The sequence below is a fragment of the Lycium barbarum genome, chromosome 10 (genome assembly GCF_019175385.1).
Source record: "Lycium barbarum isolate Lr01 chromosome 10, ASM1917538v2, whole genome shotgun sequence".
Classification (NCBI taxonomy): domain Eukaryota; kingdom Viridiplantae; phylum Streptophyta; class Magnoliopsida; order Solanales; family Solanaceae; genus Lycium; species Lycium barbarum.
In genome coordinates this window covers 79,066,125-79,084,160 of record NC_083346.1, presented here as the reverse complement: position 1 = coordinate 79,084,160, position 18,036 = coordinate 79,066,125, and the positions used below count along the sequence as shown (strand labels likewise).

The window sequence follows — 18,036 nt, the reverse complement described above, 5'->3', positions numbered from 1 at the left end:
TATATATATATATATATATATATGTATTCCAGTCCATTTAAAAAATATTTTTCCATAAGAGTATTCTCTTTGTAATTGGGTCTACTTCTCCGGCACTTGCGCCGAGAAGCCAAACTGCAGTAGTTAAATCTGTTCAATTCATATAGCTTTTGGTAATCCATTTCACCAAATTCTTATTTACAGGATGCACGATATATGCACTTTTCCTTAAAGAAAATTATTGATTTTAGTATTTTACTCACTAAAGTTCATATTTTCTTCCATCTTTTTATGGATCGAGGTATGATTTTCCAAGTCAATTGCGCAACATATATTGTTAGGTAGTTCTTATATTATTTTGCATAGCTTTTGAAATTGGAGTTTTGTTTCTTTTCTTGTTGTAGTGCCTTATTATTGTCATATGCTTTATAGTCTAGAAATAGCGAAATGTAACGACTATTTTAGGACGGAGATAATAATGTTATGTAGTTTTACAAAATTTGAACTACTTGATATGGGATAATTCAATAAACATGTACTTTTATTTCAACATATCCAATATAATCGATGTACAATGGAGACAACAAGATGGAAAAATGAATGACAAAGGAAGAAGAGACGAAGGTGCTTTTTCAGATGAATAAAGGAGATAATTGGTTACAGTGTTTGGCTATATATATATATATAAACTGGCCAAAATCATTCGCTCATTAATACCTTAGACATTAAAAACCTACTACTTAGAAATAAAAAACTTTGTAGTAATAAAACAAACTACTACAGTACTAAACAACAACTTGAAAACTAATTAGAAATAAGCTAGATGTAAGAGTTGTTGGGACGACTAAAATAATTGCTGGAACAACTTAAGAAGTTGTTGGGACAACTATTATAATTGGTGGAACAACTTAAGCATTAGATGGGACAACTGAAGTAATTGTTGAGCAACTACATAATTTGTAGGAATAATTAAAGTAGTTGTTGGGACAACTACGAAAAAAATTATAACAACTAAGTCAAAAATCAACAAAAGAACCGGTTGTCCATTAACCAAAATGTCCATTAAATCAAGTACTAAGAACAACCCCATACACAACCAATCCCCTAAGGTTTCAATTCCTTCTCAAGCACTGCAACAACAACATATCTTACCTAAAATTGTCCACCGCATTGTCATTGAGTTGTTATATCAGAACAGGTAAGAATGTGATCAATAAATGTATAAGAGTATGGTCCACCAGTCTTACTAGACATGTTTCTTGGGACATCCTTTAGACGCTCATATGAATCAAGGCAAGAAGTTCACTTGAATTCCACAAATGAATAATCTTCATGAATTCATTGGAAATAAAAGGTTCTACAACCAACAATGGAATCCACCATCATATGACTAAACTAACATTAGATTCTACCTAAAAATCTATTACTCAAAATATGAGTATCTCTCAAATATTCATCATCAAAGTCTAAGTGTAAATGAGGTTCATCCTCCTACTTATACTTCTAGGAAATAAGAAGAAACCTAACTATTGCATTATTGCCCTTAATGAGGCAAAAGTCTTGTTTGGCTAGTTGGATGTTGGCTTAAAACTTGAAAAGACTCCGTCTTCCACATATAGCCATCATCCAATCCTCAAAGCTTGCAATTGTGACCATTTGCATCTATGACCCTTCTTTTGCACGTCTAGCCATATTTGCATTTCTACCCCTTTGCACTTCTAGCCACTTTTGAGTTCTAGGCCTCCTTTCTAGTAGCTTCTTCTCCAAGCCTCGCCCAAGCTACCTTCCACACATCGTAAGCCATCTTGTGTGGCTTGTAGGAGCCTCCAAAGGCCTTCCATTCCATCCTTGTCATCCACGCCACTTGTAGAGTTTGAAGTTCCATGACTTGGCCTCAGGTTTATGTCTTGAAATGAAGTATGCCAAGTAGGATCATATCATCCTACCCTTCTTCAAAAGGATTCGTCCTCAAATTCGAACCTAGCAAAACCCAAGGGAAGACATACGAAAACATACTCCTCAAGGATTGAGGGTTAGCACACAAAGCAATAATCACATATTCATGCCAAGGATGAACAAACTTGTGGTACAACCACACATCTATGACAATCATGACTAACATTTTCACACATCAGGTATCAAGAAGTTGATTCCTCCAAGGTTCATGGCATAAGGATAGAGTAATAAAACCAATGGATTCAAAATACGAAGCATGCAACTCGACATTGGTTCTATTTGACATGTAGCACAATGTCCAAACAAGGACACTCTCATTTTTCAAACAAGGACTCTCCCAAGATAGTGCTCTCAAATCACACAAGGTGTCACCCGATCAAATGGGAAGAACATCCACCTAGTATGGTCAAGAACACAATCGGCTAGATCATAAGAGCCTTCTCCCACATAAGATGCACTCCCCATATGCTCAAGAATGTCATCATATGCAAATAAGAAGTAGAGAAAGGTATCACGTAAATTAACTTCCTCATCAATATCACTTTCCAATGTAACCTCACCATATGGTTCAAGGACAAGATTATCCAATAGGATACTATGAAATTGAACATGAAAGGAAGAATTAACTATTTCTAGATAAGAATCACCTTCCTTTGCAACACTTTCCCTCCGCATAAGTGGGTTACAACCCCTCAAGGGAAGATTTCCATCATATGGAAGAGTGTCGTCATCCCATAGTGGGTTACATATCACATTATAGTCTCCAAAGGAAACCAAACATTCAACATTAACAAACACTCCACTAGGTTCACCACTCTTAATAGTCATGTCAATTTCAAATAACACACTATCTATAAAGAGAGAAGAATCAAGAATCAATGAACAATGAAGGATCAAAGTATGTAATCTCACCCTAAAAAAGACAAAGGTCATTTTTCAAGGCATTTTCATTCTCATGACTAACTACGTGACACATAACACCATTAAAAGCTTGAGTCACCACAAATGACAAGTCAAGGTGGGACTCATCTCCATATGTATCAAACACGGGTGGTGTGTCATATTCAAATTCACTATCAACTTGGTCAAAGTTATCACTAAATTGAGATTCATTAGGCACATCACAACATTTCTCAATTAGTGGACTATCAATACAAGCAAGTTGACCAATATCATCACCCATACTAGTTGGACACAAATCGATCTTGCTAGAAGATTCAATTCGGTCGTCGCTAGGATCAACTAGTGGGTGCACTATCAATTCACATGACAATGTACTAACACGCATATCAAGAGGATCAACACTAGGTGGACACAACTTCAACTCAAAAGAAGAGTCAAGATAGTCATCAATAGGATCAACTAGTGTTGGATCATCCATTTCAACTACATTGTCAATTGTCATTATAGCACTAAGCTCATCACAAGGCAAAGACTCATTAAGCTCATTTATGGAAAAAGATATCATTCACACTCATTTCAACAACATGGTCATTCATATTACTTAGAGAGCTAAGATTAGCTATTCTACCTTGAAATCCGCATTCATTTTCTTTGCCTCGGGTTTCAACTTTGGAGCTCGTTTGCTCCTCCGAAGAGCTCTCAACTACCTCAAGAACCTTCAAAGGTTGAGGTTCATCATCCGGCTTGCTCTCAAGAATACCTGCACTATCATCAAGACCACTAGAAAAGAAAGGAAAGTTACAAGGGTTAGATAGAGTTTGTGACAACTCTCTCACATTCTCTCCTTTTTCCTCTCTAGAGTTGTCACTTTTCTCTCCCTTACTCCTCTCAATATTTTCTCTTTCAATTTCATTGGAGTTGGGACAAGTGCCAAGTATTTTTTTAAAAAGGTTGGGAAAACTCTCCACCTCATTCTCTTCCTCTTCACAAGGGTTGGGTTCATCTTCCTCCCAGCGTCCCAACATTATGCGGTGCATTTCTTCTAATTTCTCCTTGAGCCTTAGTGCAGGGTTGGACCCTCCACCTATAGAAAGTATGCTTGGAAAGAGAGGCATTCCTTCATTGTCCACTACAAACTCATGCCACCTTCGCCCAAATGAAACCCTATGCTTTTGGAACCAAGGATTACCCAAACACATGTGACAATCGTCTAGTGGGAGTATATCACACCAAACCTCTTCTTCATAGTAGTCATCACGAGTAAAGAACACCTTCGTGCTCCTATCAAATAAGAACCCTCGTGAGTCATAGTAAGGGTCTTGTTTCATCATACACTCTATACCCAATCGTCCAACCGCTTAAGGTGCAAGGTAGTTGCCATAGCTCCAATCATCCAACACAAGAACATACCTCGCACTACCAAGCAAAGTGATTTTTTTTCTCAAGTATTCGCCTCTCCGGGTCATTTCTAACTTGAGATCTTGCATTCCCTCTACTTCTTCCGCCTCTCATTACGTCACATTTACCTTCCATACCATGACCATATTTCACATATGGTAACTCCATATTAGGATAAGAGTAATGATTCAATGTATTTCTTGGCGTGGGGAATGTATGCTCTCTTCTCCTCCTAGGAGGACTTCTACTCGGCCCAACCCACACACTTATACCATAGCTTGGAATGGAAAGTATTACAAGGTGATGTATGTGAATATCGACTAGAAGACCCCTCATAAGAACCATATGCAACTTCATTGTCTTCATAAACATATTCACCATGAAATGCATAGCCACTAGGCTCATCATCACCACATTCTTCCCATTCTTGCAAGTTCCCGCCAATTGGTTCATATCGAAAGTGTGAGGAAGGAGCATACCTCAATTCTCCCCCATGTCCATGGCGTGTAGGATGAGACTCTTCAGGCTTGTATCCACCATAGGACTCTTCGTCATACTCGTCTACTCCTTCTTCTTCATAAGCCTTATGAGGTGTTGCCTCACAATTGCCCTCAGAGTAGAATTCTTCACCCTCATACCAGTTATGATCATATCGATCATATTCTTCATTAGGTCTATGAGCACCATCACCATCATATTCATTGTAAGAATAGTGATGCCTACCATCATGGTCATACCTCTCGTCAACTCCCTCATAGCCTCCGTCACCCTCATAGTCATATCCTCCATTGCTAGAGGCATAACTTTCAAAATCATCTCCACAAGACTCGGAAGCTATGGATGACATCCTTATCTCTCCTTCTCCTTATGTCTCCTCTTCGTGTACCTACAAAATGAGCAAACAAGATTAGTAGCAAAAGCTCACGTCACTCATTTTTGCACTCACACTTACCTCTCAACCTAAGCTTCTTCCAAGGTTGGTCAAGAACCCTTTTAATCTAAATCAATTCACAAGATTGCTAACCTTTGTGGAGGAATAGATTCTTGTTAATCGAAAGACGGATGACTCGATAAAGCTAAAGGACTTGAGCTAAGAAAATTCAACGAGGTTAAAATCGAAAAAAATGTTGAAAAAGTTGGTACGAAAATAATTCGGACTCAAGAACTAGTTAGCAACTAATAACATCGATTATTAATTGTTAAATAGTTGTAAGAATCAAAGAGAAGAGATTAGGAAAGATTCAAACCGTTTTGGACACTTAGAAAAAATTCTAATTTTTTTTTGATCAGGTGTTGGCCATGCGTCGCTGGCCCAACACGCCAATTTAGCCTCTGAATTTGTGCTCCACGCGCATTGAGGGCGCGTCGCAGGTGTGACATGTGTCTGCCACGCGCGTTGCTCACGCGACGCACACACTCCTGTGACGTTTTTCTCGAACTTTTGGCCGGATTTTCTGACTTTTGTTGAACTAGTGGCCCCACTCAACCTTGGATCTTTCCCTTTTGGGCTAGAAAAATAACTTTTCACAAATTGGGTGAATTTCTTTGGATCAAACTCCCTTTTTGGTCTTCTTCTTCACTATGAAGATATGAAGATGCTCAAAAATATGAAGAACATCCAAAATCCAATCCACCTCCAAAGCAACTTATTTCTCCTCCAATTTTCAGATCTAAGTTCCTTTTGATATGGAGAGCAAAGCCCACTAACCAATTAGCTTCAATTTCAACTCAATCATCAAGACCCACTTTCAAGTTCTTCAAGTCCTTCAAACCTTCAAATCCCTAAAATGGTAGATCCTTCAAATAAGCTCCAAACTAACTCAAATTTTGGATCTAAATTCTCCATGATGTGGGGAACAAATCCCAATAGGTTTCAACCTCCTTCAACAAAACCCAAACTTGTTCTTCAAGGTTGAAGATCCAACAATGACGAAAGTCTCAAAACATCTTCAAACTCCACCAAACTTCGGATTTAGATGTATTCCACCTCAACAAATTCAAATCCAACTTCAAAAACAACCAAATCAAACCACAAAAACAATTTTCGAATATTTTTTGAATTTTTAGTTTTTTTTTGAGATTTTCGAAATACGAACCTAGGATTAAGGATTGTGGAAACAAACCTATAGCCTAAGCTCTGATACGAAATGATAACGAATCGATTTGGGGATGAAGCCAAATCAATTCAAACGCGAAAAATTAAAGGTTACGAAAAAAAGGGATGACAAATAGAGGGATAGATACTTGACCTGAATGGGGGAACCCTATAGACAAATCTAGGTATTAAACCTAAACCCTTCTAATTTGAATTCAAACACCCAAAAGAACCAAAGCAATATGAATCAAGGCAAGAATTTCACTTGAACTCCACAAATGAACAATCTTTATGAATTCATTGGAAATAAAAGGTTTTACAACCAACAATGGAATCCACCATCATATGACTAAACTAACACTAGATTCTACCTAATAATCTATCACTCAAAATTTGAGTATCTCTCAAATATTCATCATCGAAGTCTAAGTGTAAATGAGGGTCATCCTCTTACTTATACTTTTAGGAAATGAGAAGAAACCTAACTATTACATTATTGCCCTTAATGAGGCAAGAGCCTTGTTTGGCTAGTTGGATGTTGGCTTGAAACTTGAAAGGACTCCGTCTTGCACATATAGCCATCATCCAATCCTCAAAGCTTTCAATTGTGACCATTTGCATCTATGCCCCTTCTTTTGCATGTCTAGCCACATTTTTGCATTTCTACCCTCTTTCACTTCTAGCCACTTTTGAGTTCTAGGCCTCCTTTCTAGTAGCTTCTTCTCCAAGCCTCGCTCAAGCTACCTTCAAAACATCGTAAGCCATATTGTGTGGCTTGTAATAGGAGCCTCCAAAGACCTTCCATGCCATCCATGTCGTCCACGCCGCTTGTAAAGTTTGAAATTCCATGACTTGGCCACGAGTGGATGTCTTGAAGTGAAGTGTGCCAAGTAGGATCATATTAGAGGTCAATACATTATACCTGAAATATAAAAGCAAAAAATTATTAAGAATTTAGAATACAAAAGATTGCAGGTTTTCCAAACAAGTATTGCAATTTCTGGAACAAATGTCTTTAATTATCCATAAGTACTGCAGTTGCTGGAACAATTGTTGGAACAACTGCTTAAATTGTTCCACTAACTGCAATAATTGTTGGGGACTTGCAATATTTGAATTTGAAACCAATAAGAAAGTCAACCTATTTCTTGGGAAGTATGCTCTACCCTTTTTATGAAAGTCAACATTCTCAGAATAATCGGTGACTCCCACATTGATATATCTGATTTGTTCAAAATAGTCATTGAACACATCTCTCCGGTATGATTTTGTTGCATGACAAAAATGTCCAAGGAAATCTGCACAATGAAAATTTTATTTTGCATTTTCAGCAAGATGCCTCCTGCAAAATCCGTTGTGTGCTTTTGAGTAAAACTTTGATATCGTTTTTCCTATAGTTGGATGTCTATCAGAAATGATGCACAACTCTGTAGTATTGGGGACTATGTCTAGCAATTTCTTAAAAAAGTATTGACTTGAAGCATCACACTCCTTGTCTACTTCACAAAATGCAACAAGACAAATACGGCTCTCCGTATTTGTGCCATAGCAGACAACAAAACTCCCTCGTAAGGGCCCCTTAAGAATGTCCTCTCAGCGGGTTAAGACTTTTCTCATATGCATAAATCCCCTAATCCAAGCTCCATAAGATACGAAAAAATCATTTGAAACATGTCTTTGTCATCAAGCTCCAACGATGTCTTGCTTCCTTCATTTCCAATAACTAATCTTACAACCTAGTTCTACTTGAATTGTATTTTTCTTTTTCTTTTTTTTATCTCTTTTGTGGATGGGCCTTTTCCATTCAAGAAGCTATGTTACATGTATTGTCCAATGACGTCCGCTGAAGCATGTGGATGATGGCTTGTAGGATGTTGTGCCCCGCTTGGGTGAGTGTTGCTGTAAATGACAATTTCAAACCTATTACAACTTTTAAGCTTTGTAGCTCGCAACCACCAATCACAATCCAGATCTCTACATCCAACACAATACACATCCCGAGCATTCTTCACTGGTTTGAATCTTTGATCTTTCTTCAGGGAAGCAAGCTTCTACACACTAATTAATTGGTGTTTGTCCCTGAAAGTTTTACCCTTATAAAAACTTGTGCCTTCATCATTTACGTGGCTGCCTTGCATTGGTATAGGATGTTGTGTAGCTTCCTCATTCATCGGAATACTCATATTGACAAGATGCTCTTCATCATTTGTTTCACTTGGACTGAATCCATTCCCTATACCATCTTTTCAACCAAAATTGTCAAGTTTTATATACTTAAATGACTAAAATTGATAAGTGCATATTTAGAGAGCCATCATAAATCTACCTTCAAAGATAAGAGACCATTTTTGTCAGTTTTGTCAACTATATTACTTGTCCAATATTCTGGAACATCATTGGGCTCATACTCCGCAAATCAAACAGTCTAGATTTCAAGTCAAATATGGAGATACTCATGACAACTAGAACGCCAAATCTATTTTGATGTTTCAGGAAAACACTAGTCTTAACAAACTAATCAGTAATAGCAATCAAAATTGTTGTAAGAAATGTTTCAGAACAGAAGCAAAAGTAGACATTGGCGCCCAAATCCGTTGAGTGGTATATGAACCTTGACGAGTGAGTAGCACCAATATCAGGTCTACCGTGCTTGACAGGCTTATATGAGATAGAGAACTTGGCCAGATAGCTATTTCCAGATATCTTGGCTAGTTGGAAGTAGCTATTTCCAACTAGCCTTTCCATTCAGAGTTAGCTCTGCAGTCCAGCATTTTCATCCTCTGAGTTATAAATATATGATCAAAGTCAAGATTTTCTTTTTTATCCCGCTAATTCAGCAAAAGTAGCTATTACGTTCAACAAGGGTCAACTTCCTGCATGTTCATGCCACGAAAGTGATGTCTTTCTCCAATTGAAGCTAATATAGTACACCACATATCCTGATTGTCTTATTCTTGTTATGCCATCTCTCAAGTTTATTTTTTTTTCTTCCCAAAATTGTTAGGAATACATATTAAATCCATTAGAGAAATCTAACTTGCACTGTCAACAAAGGAAAAGAGCAAGGGTTAAAGCATTCAGCTAGTACCAAGAGGAACTTCAACAATCTGTTCTTGAGCATCCCCTTCACTTTCATAGTCTTCCTTTATTAGAAACTACTCAAAGTTTCCTGATATACGATGTGCAAGTAAATTGGTCAAGCTAAAAGCTGCAAGTCCTTAGCATTTACTTGACTCCTCGTGTAATCGGGCAGCTGCTTTTTCTTTGCTAACTTCAGTGGTGTCAGAATCCCCAATAGCTGAGATTTTAGCTGCTAACAGAACCTCTTCTTTATTTGGTACAATTATAGCTCCAGGACGCCATTGATCCTACATGTCATTGACGTCAATCTTGTGAAACGTGAGAGAAATCTTAGTTACGCGCTCAATAATAATGCACCTGGCCAATGAACAACAATCTGTTGGATCAGACTACTTCCCATAGCAGCTTCTTCGATCTCTGATGGTTCAACAATATAAATATTCCCCACATTCTTATCCGTATTTCACCAATATAAATAGTCCCCCCATTTTTCTGATAGTTCCAGTGAATTGTCCGGGAAGTGGAAGAACTTTTAAGCGGGAAAAAAGACTGAAGACATCTGACACCTCTAAAGTGACGTGCACCTCATTGCATTTAATGCTTGAGGCACTGTTGAGTGTCGATTGGAGATAAAATTACCTCCAAAAATAATATAAACTCTTTACTTTCTCCACTTCAGGTTTTTATTTCCATTTTCAGTCCTTCACCTTCTTCTTCTTGGACTGCAACTTCATGTTAATCTTCTTTAACTTCTCTTTGAGCTTGAGCACTGAAAACATTTACTTTCATGTTTTCTACTCTTTGTATAATCTTATTTGTTAATCATCAAAACACTTCAAGAGTCAACATGCTTTATGATGCAGCCCAATTAGAGACTTATAGTACTCAAAGATCCAAACTTCACATTGAGAATGAAACTAATTTATTTGTGATATCATGTAATACATTGCATCAAACATTCAGAAATCATTAAAAAAAAAAAAAAGGAAAAAACAAACAAAGAAAATCCAACAACAACAATGTCCCAAAAGTACATTGCATCTTATTCTTGGTTGGTGGTAACTTAATCAAAGATTCTCAAAGGCTCTGGTACAGAATTTTACTCCAGAATGTGATCCTCTAGGATGTGATTCTTACTCATTGCAGCAGGTGTACATGATGAACTTCTCCATGTGACGGCCACATTCAGCACAAACAACTCTCTCAGGGATATGGCCACTAATCCCCGGCAACACCAGGCGGGTGCAGTGATGAGGACTATGAAGAGCACGAAGTTGGCGATGCAGTGCTGGAACAAAGACAGTCCCATCGGTAACTTCATGTTTCCAGTGTTCAAAGTCTCTCAACACCTGCACCATCAGGTCACCTTTTCCCCTAGTCATCTCAGCCAATCCACGACTAAACACAGCCCATCCCTGATTACTACCATCGAAGCTCAGGATTGAGACGATCTCTTGAAGAATTGGATCGGTTTCTCCAATGTCTTGTTGCGTTCTGGAGCGCCACATGCTCTCTAGCCTTTCCCAGAAGAACCATATTAGAGTCTGATCAGGCACCACATGGCTTAAATTTTCAGCATGGATCACAGCATTGTTTCTTCGGATTCTTTCTTTTGGGTTTCTTTTTCCTATGTACAACATTTCTAGAGGAATACGAGCTGCATTTGCCACTGCTCTTGCCATGGTCGTAAATGATCGGATCCATTCCATGTCTTCTCCTCCATATAAACATATATATTTCCCTTCCCCAATCTGCATGCATTGAATCCAAAAAAGAAAAGAGGTAAAGAAATCATTACAAAATGACCAATTCTGCTTAAAATACTTGTCTAGACCGGGTCTAAATCATAAAGGTATGTATAGCTAAGACATTGACTAGAATTATGGGGTATATAAAACCGCACATTAAATTCAGGATTTTGAGTCATGGTTTAGAAGTAATGTGTTCCTATATTTATATAGACTTCGGTAGAAAACAATTGGTTCTGTTGAATACACACTGCCTGTCCAGATGCTTGTGTAGCTAAGGACTCAATGTAGACAAGAATTTTTCAAAGGAAGTAACTCAACATATACTCCCACTCTTTCAATTTGTTTATCTGGTTTTGACTCGGCACAGAGTTTTAAGAAGGAAAGAAGACTTTTGAAATCTTGTGGTTAAACTAAAGATATGCAGAATTTTCAAAATGCCCTTTAATCTTGTGATCTTTACTCTTTAACATGTCATGTGAAAAGTTAGAATTAAAGTGTTGCTAACAAAAATCATTGTTTTCTAAATGGACAAGAAAGGAAAGTAAGAAAAACAAATTGAAACGTAGGGAGTATGTTTCACATTATCATACCCAAGTGAATATGTTTTGATCAATGGAGTCTGCTAGTAATTCAATGTTCCAGGTCTGTTCCCTCCAGAGTGCTTCTTCCCTGGATTTGGTGAAGGGAAAAGACAAATTTCCCCAAATCCACAACATATGGTAAGCATTGTTGTTTGTTTCTTTCCCTTGAGGATCCAAAACAACAAGCTGAGTTTTTTTGTTAAACCCCCATATCTCTTTGATGTATCTGATGACTGCAGGATCAATCATAGAAGGGTGAGATACTGAGTACCATGGCATGGAAGATTGGACTTCTTCAAATTTTATTTGCTTAGCTTCAGTCCATGGGCTTAAGTTTTTGTCAAAAACTGGTAACCAAACAACCTCGTACTGGCTCTCAGTCCTATTTGGTTGTGCTTTAGACTCCTCATACATATGATGAAGTATAAAGAACTCCTGTGTGGCGATATCAAGGTCCGACAGCAGAAGTAGCACATGTTTCCTTCTTAGGACATCGAGTCCTACCTGTCATCAAATACAAATATGAAAAGGATTTAACTTATATACGCTGATATTGTTACTGTTATTTTTATATTGTTAAATTCCACTTTTTATGGACAACAGTTAAAAATCATTTAGGCATGTACAAATAATGTAGTAAACTTTTATTTACAATGTAAGTGTATAGAACTTAAGTCTAGCATTAATAGTTATAAGGATTTTGAAGATTTTTTATTGGTGAAAGAGCCAAAGGAATGTTAGGTGTGCAAACAAAGTCCCCTTAGGTAGTTGGGAAAAAAAAAAGTATGTTACATATAAGGTGTAGGGATACTCTTGATGGTGTGAGGTCTTTGGGGGGGAAAACCGTGCGGGCTTGATCAGAAACAAATAATTTGACGCCATGTTAAGAGTATCTTTGGTTTATTTTGACCAACAACTGATATGAAAGCCAATTTTTTGGTGAGACGATTATAAATATAGCAGAGTGCTGACGTCTTATTGACTGTGCCGATCAACGGGCCGGTTTACATTGTCATTGCTTCGGAGACACACAGACAAAAAAGAAGTCAGTGGGCTTTGTGATCATGAATAGTTGGTTGATATGGGTGGCACACAATTAATCTCCAGATAAGTCCATGATGTGGTTGGTCACGCGGAACTTAGTTCCCGGTTGGGGGTGGGGGAGAGACTATTGGATGTGCGAATAAAGATCTCATGTTGGTAGCTGGAAAAAAAAATGTAAGTTACTACTATGGTGTGATAGTGTCCGCTTTAAGATGTTGGGATACTCTTAATGGTGTATGTGAGGTCTTCTGGGAAAAAATTCATGCGAGTTTAGCTTAAAGCGGACACTATCACACCATGTTAAGAGTATCTTTGCATTGTTTAGATTGTTCAAATCAAGTACTCCTGTTAAGTTACTACCATCTAATATTCCTCATCAGTGATAATTAGAACTACACACCCTTCTCTTCTGAGTTCCATGAAACAGAGGCAGCTGGTCATCCTTAGAATAAATCAAGGCTGAAAATGTCTTCATGTTATCGATGTGGGGTGTCTTGAGAAGTCGAACTAATGCTTCAAATGCATCTTGTTGCCTCTTTTCCTCTGCAAAAAATTCAACAAAAGATGTACTCAATGCTTCATATATTGCGCTTTTGCAGCATCACACTTGAATGTATACAATGTTAATATGATTCAGCTCTGACTTACCAATTGTTTGGTAACAAAGGTCAAGAACCTTTCTCAAGTGGTCCATTATATTAGCAAGCTTGTGGGACAAACTAGATATCTCCCAAGCCTCGGATGTAGAGGAGATATACCTAAATCCGCCAAAAATCAGCTTTCATATCCAAGCATATATCAAGTGTGTTATATTTGTTAAAAGCAGACGAACCATTCACGAAATAAAGAATTTCGAATAAAATGGAAGAAGTTGCCTCTAAATTTCAAAGATTTATTACTTTGTTGTTCAACTTGATATCTAGTTTGATTAGCTTTGAGTTTGACTCATAAACACTTTCAGATTGTCTAAATGACAACTACAAGTAACCATTCATAAAATAAAGTGAGACAAGTAACGTGTAAAATAAGGCAGGTTACCTGCTATAATAAGTTAATAAAGGTAGTGTAAAATTGAGGTCGAATATGCATTAAACGTTTTCTAGTGATTGCTTGATATTGATAAGAGTTAGAAAAACATACTCGTGGCCAGTGGCAATAAGATTCAAAAGCAGTGCAGCACACATGACAGCGCTCCTCATAGTCCAGTAAGCAGCAGTGGAGATATGGGCTTTATTAATCACCATGTCCAGTTCTTCAGCATACTTCGACGTCAATCGAATGTCCTTGAATTCAACAATGCATTTCGTGACATCCAACATATTGTTAATCAGATCGGTTATTGCATCAAACTTTGGCTTAAGAACATCAGTCCGCTCCATAATTTCTGGAAGTTCTTTCAGAATTGACACTGATTTGGCTAGTGGATCTGTTGTGCATTGATGAATAAGTAGCCCGAATTCACCATATTGTTTGGCGAAGGCTGCAAAGGTTATTACCACCTTTACATCCCATGAGTAATTTGCCAGTGAATGAAGCAATGCCATTGTTGTTGTGTGTACATCTTCTTTATTGGAACATTTGGATATCAACTGTCATAAATCATGTTTAACATATCAACATCAAATTCATTTTACAATTTTACTTACAATTAAAAACAAACAAGTCTAGCGAGATTGGAATCTAAAGGTTTTGTATGATTTTATTTTTATATAATAGTAACCATTTAATTATTGACAAAATTGACTAGCTTTCTAATGTATGTATGGCGTTATGAATTGAATGTAAACCTTTAATTTTCTCGATAAGCACTTTTACGAGAAAATTTATTAGTCCGTATATATTAGAAATTTTCGACGAGAATTACATCAAATACTAAACTTACCTCAGTTGAGATGGCATGAATAGGATATGCCAAATAGCCAAGTACTTCAGTAAGACCAGCGTGGGGGACTTTATGTTCCAATCCTTCTAGATGTGCGTGTGCTTGAGCTTGACCTCCCTAAATATAGATCCAACAAATATAAGTCAGTTATAATAAAGCTACTGTGTAAGAATAATAGGAGGGAGTAGTAATTAAAATGCAAAAGCTGTATGTTACATGAAGATGGGCAGGAAAGGCAGGAGCAGCACGAAGCATGATATCCTCAATAATATGAAGAAGAGGCTTGACATTAAGGTCACGGCCATCTGGAGAATGAGTGTCCTCAATATGCTTTATCATTGCATTATCATCTGATTTTAAGAACACCTGATGATGATCACCACCCCTTCGATGACTGGCTGCAAGCGGGTTTGGTACTACTGGATTGATGATCCTGGTATTCAGAGGGTTGATGCGATGCTCAATGTTATCATGACTCATAGCTGGATTATTGACCTTAGTATTCATGTTGCTGGCAACCATTTCATGATGAGTTACTGGGTTAGTATTCATGTTGCTTGCCATAATAGGAAAAAAGTGCTAGTGTTTTCTGAAAGGGGCTTGGAGACAAGGAATGACTCAGTGCGATTTCATAGCAGCATGAGAGGGCTTATTTATATACTAGCAGAGGCGAATTTACCATGCAATTTACGGTGCACATTAATTCATGTTCTTTTCACATGCAATAAGTATTTTATGTACATATTTCTACAATTAATTTAAGATTACTGCATCCATTCTACAAAAAGGCTTAATGGTGCACCAGGTTGAAAACTGAATTATTTACCTCGAGGAATAATGATCAATTCTCACTTAATATGTTTTTTCTCATTTCGTTAGTAATGCACCTATATTCTAGAAATCCTACATCCGTTTCTGTACACTAGCATATACTATTGGGATGGAGTAAAGGACGAATGAATCAAGTACCTTGCCTCCAATCAGGTCCAAAAAGTTACTGTGAAGAGGCTAAAAAATTGTTCCGTGAACGAATCCTATTTAGGAAACATCTTTCTCCTTCAAAGGTTAAAAAGAAAATTCAAGGTCGGAAACAGTTTAGTAGGCCGCTTTATCAACAAGATTTTGTTTCTTCTTTCACGTGATGCATGCTATACTAGCAAAACCTTAATCATGGAGTAATTCATGTGGGTTGGCAATTTTTTTTTGATTAATAAGCATAATTTTTGTTTTCTAGTCTAAGAAAATTCTAGACATACACTTCACTTACATGCCTAACTTCCAAGGGAAATATGAAATTTGAAATGCTGGATAACTTGAGCTTCTTAATTAGAGTTGTAAGGTTCTTGATCAAGTGACAAAACTTAAAATATGGTAGAATCAATTAATCATATAGCGAAGATATCTCTTGCGCATAAACCAAGAAAGAACATTGAATTCCGAAAGAACTAAAAAAGGCACATCCTTCAACTATTAAGGGCAATTATTGTCCAATAAGTGGAAGAAGGATAAACGTAAACCATTTTAATACGTTAGGGACCGTTTTGACCCCTTTCTGTTCCTTATAATAATCTTTAGGCGACTATATTGATAACCTCTTAAACTTGTAAGTATATTTAACTTCATCTAAACACTTGAACTACGATCTATTTCAATTGAGTGTTTTAACGCATGATAACGTGTTCCTATTAGACACTTTCAACTCAAATTTTGAAAAAAGTTATTGCGATTGTTCTCAAGCATCCATTACGTAAATAAGTTAATCATATATAATATATTACCTTTTTTAATTATACACATGAGTCTTAGTAAGCAATAAAATCGCATGCAAGTTCTAATTGAGGCTGATGTGTATAATTAAAGGAGTGACTTATTTTATGTGGTAAATTTATTTATTTCATAGACGCTTGAGAACAAATGCAAAAGCTTTTTCAAAATTTGAATTGAAAGTATTTAATCGAAATATTTTATCATATTTTCAGGTATTTAATTAATTGAAGCAAGTTGTATATCAAATTTTTAAACGGAAAAGGGCTAAAATTACCCCTGAATTTTGAAAAATAGTTCATCCATGCCGTTCGTTATACTTTAGGGCCAATTATACCCTTACCATTATACTTTGGGCCAAATATACCCTTGAGTATAACGGCGTGCCACGTGTCAGTCTCTAAGTGGCCAACTTATTTCCCCTCTTATTTTTTCATCCGGATCAAAGAAATAAAGATCCGACCCAATCAATTTAGTACCCGACCCGTCAATAACATATCATACCCAAATAAATCTAAACTTAACCCGTATCTAACGCTGCTCTCTCTCTCTCTAAAAAAAATGCAGACCATCACTCTATGGTCAGCTATGGAGGTTGGCGCAGCCCGGGTAAAATAGTTTCTAGAGGATTACTACTAGATCACCAACTCTTAGTGATCTCCAGGCAGAGACTTGATAATGTCTGAATCACCTGAAACATCGTCATTTCCACAAGTCAGTCAAACTGAATGCTTCTGTTTACTACTCACAATAAGATTTTACAGAAATGCAATGAATAATCTCAAATATACTTTACCTGGGTCAATGATGCTGAGGCATGACACACGATGAAACTTCCCACATGCTGTTCCAAGATCAACATTGTCTACACAGGGCAAAAGAATACATATATAAGTTATGAAAATACTTGTTTTAGTCGAAGAACAAAGTCATAGAAGGTTCGTCCAAAAATTTCTAACAGACCAAAATAGGGGCTTCAATATACTGACCGAGTTATATCTTCGCACATCCATCCAAAAGAAGGGGAAAAAAAATACGATAGAGAGATGGTCAGCTATGGAGGTTGAAGACATTGAGAGATGGTCTGCGGTTTTTTTTTTGAGATAGAGAGAGAGAGTAGAGAGAGATACGGGTTAGGTTTAGGTTTAGGTTTATTTGGATATGATATGTTATTAACGGGTCGGGTACTAAATTGATTGGGTCGGATCTTTATTTCTTTGATCCGGATGAAAAAATAACGGGGAAAATAAGTTGGCCACTGAGAGACTGACACGTGACACGCCGTTATACTCAAGGGTATATTTGGCCCAAAGTATAACGGTAAGGATATAATTGACCCTAAAATATAACGAAAGACATGAATAAACTATTTTTCAAAATTTATGGGTAATTTTAGCCCTTTTCCAATTTTTAAATGGAATATACTCACAAATTTAAAGGACTATCCTGCATTCCGCCTAATCTTTATTTCTACCTAAAGCAGGGTGGGACATGTAAATCATTGGGACATCGTTAACCAGTAGGGCTAGAGCCCTAAAGCCAAAAGCAACAAAGACACAATGCATCAAACGGCTTTTTGCTGCTTCATAGCTTTTATGCCTT

General features: G+C 37.1%; 1 protein-coding gene and 1 long non-coding RNA gene across 4 annotated transcripts; both read right to left on the bottom strand.

The window, feature by feature from the left end:
• Positions 1-10,302: 10,302 nt before the first annotated feature.
• On the bottom strand, positions 10,303-16,138 carry LOC132615535 (protein SIEVE ELEMENT OCCLUSION B-like). Of its 3 annotated transcripts, none has more exons than XM_060330137.1 (8): positions 15,938-16,138; positions 14,887-15,181; positions 14,671-14,787; positions 13,929-14,377; positions 13,437-13,546; positions 13,189-13,331; positions 11,754-12,248; positions 10,303-11,163 (listed from the first exon to the last, which is right to left on the bottom strand). In XM_060330137.1, exons 2-8 carry the CDS (start codon positions 15,175-15,177, stop codon positions 10,546-10,548), a joined length of 2,223 nt encoding a protein of 740 aa, XP_060186120.1. In that variant the 5' UTR covers positions 15,178-15,181; positions 15,938-16,138; the 3' UTR covers positions 10,303-10,545. The 3 variants fall into 3 exon arrangements, with proteins under 3 accessions (XP_060186120.1, XP_060186121.1, XP_060186119.1); XM_060330138.1 differs by lacking the exon at positions 15,938-16,138 and adding an exon at positions 15,640-15,923; XM_060330136.1 differs by lacking the exon at positions 15,938-16,138 and having other exon boundaries at positions 14,887-15,619.
• A 621-nt stretch (positions 16,139-16,759) lies between these two features.
• Positions 16,760-17,545, bottom strand: LOC132615685 (uncharacterized). The gene is made up of 3 exons (XR_009572793.1): positions 17,424-17,545; positions 17,231-17,299; positions 16,760-17,125 (listed from the first exon to the last, which is right to left on the bottom strand). It is a non-coding gene; the product is annotated as an uncharacterized LOC132615685 (long non-coding RNA).
• Positions 17,546-18,036: the final 491 nt, after the last annotated feature.

Bases quoted from the DNA above. Each gene is read 5' to 3' on its own strand.
- LOC132615535 (XM_060330136.1), bottom strand. From the start codon at position 15,234: ATGGCAAGCAACATGAATACTAACCCAGTAACTCATCATGAAATGGTT. The intron at 13,332-13,436 runs GTAAGTCAGAGC...AATTTTTTGCAG, and splicing joins CCTTTGTTACCAAACAATTG to AGGAAAAGAGGCAACAAGAT. The intron at 12,249-13,188 runs GTGTGTAGTTCT...ATTTGATGACAG, and splicing joins ATGGAACTCAGAAGAGAAGG to GTAGGACTCGATGTCCTAAG.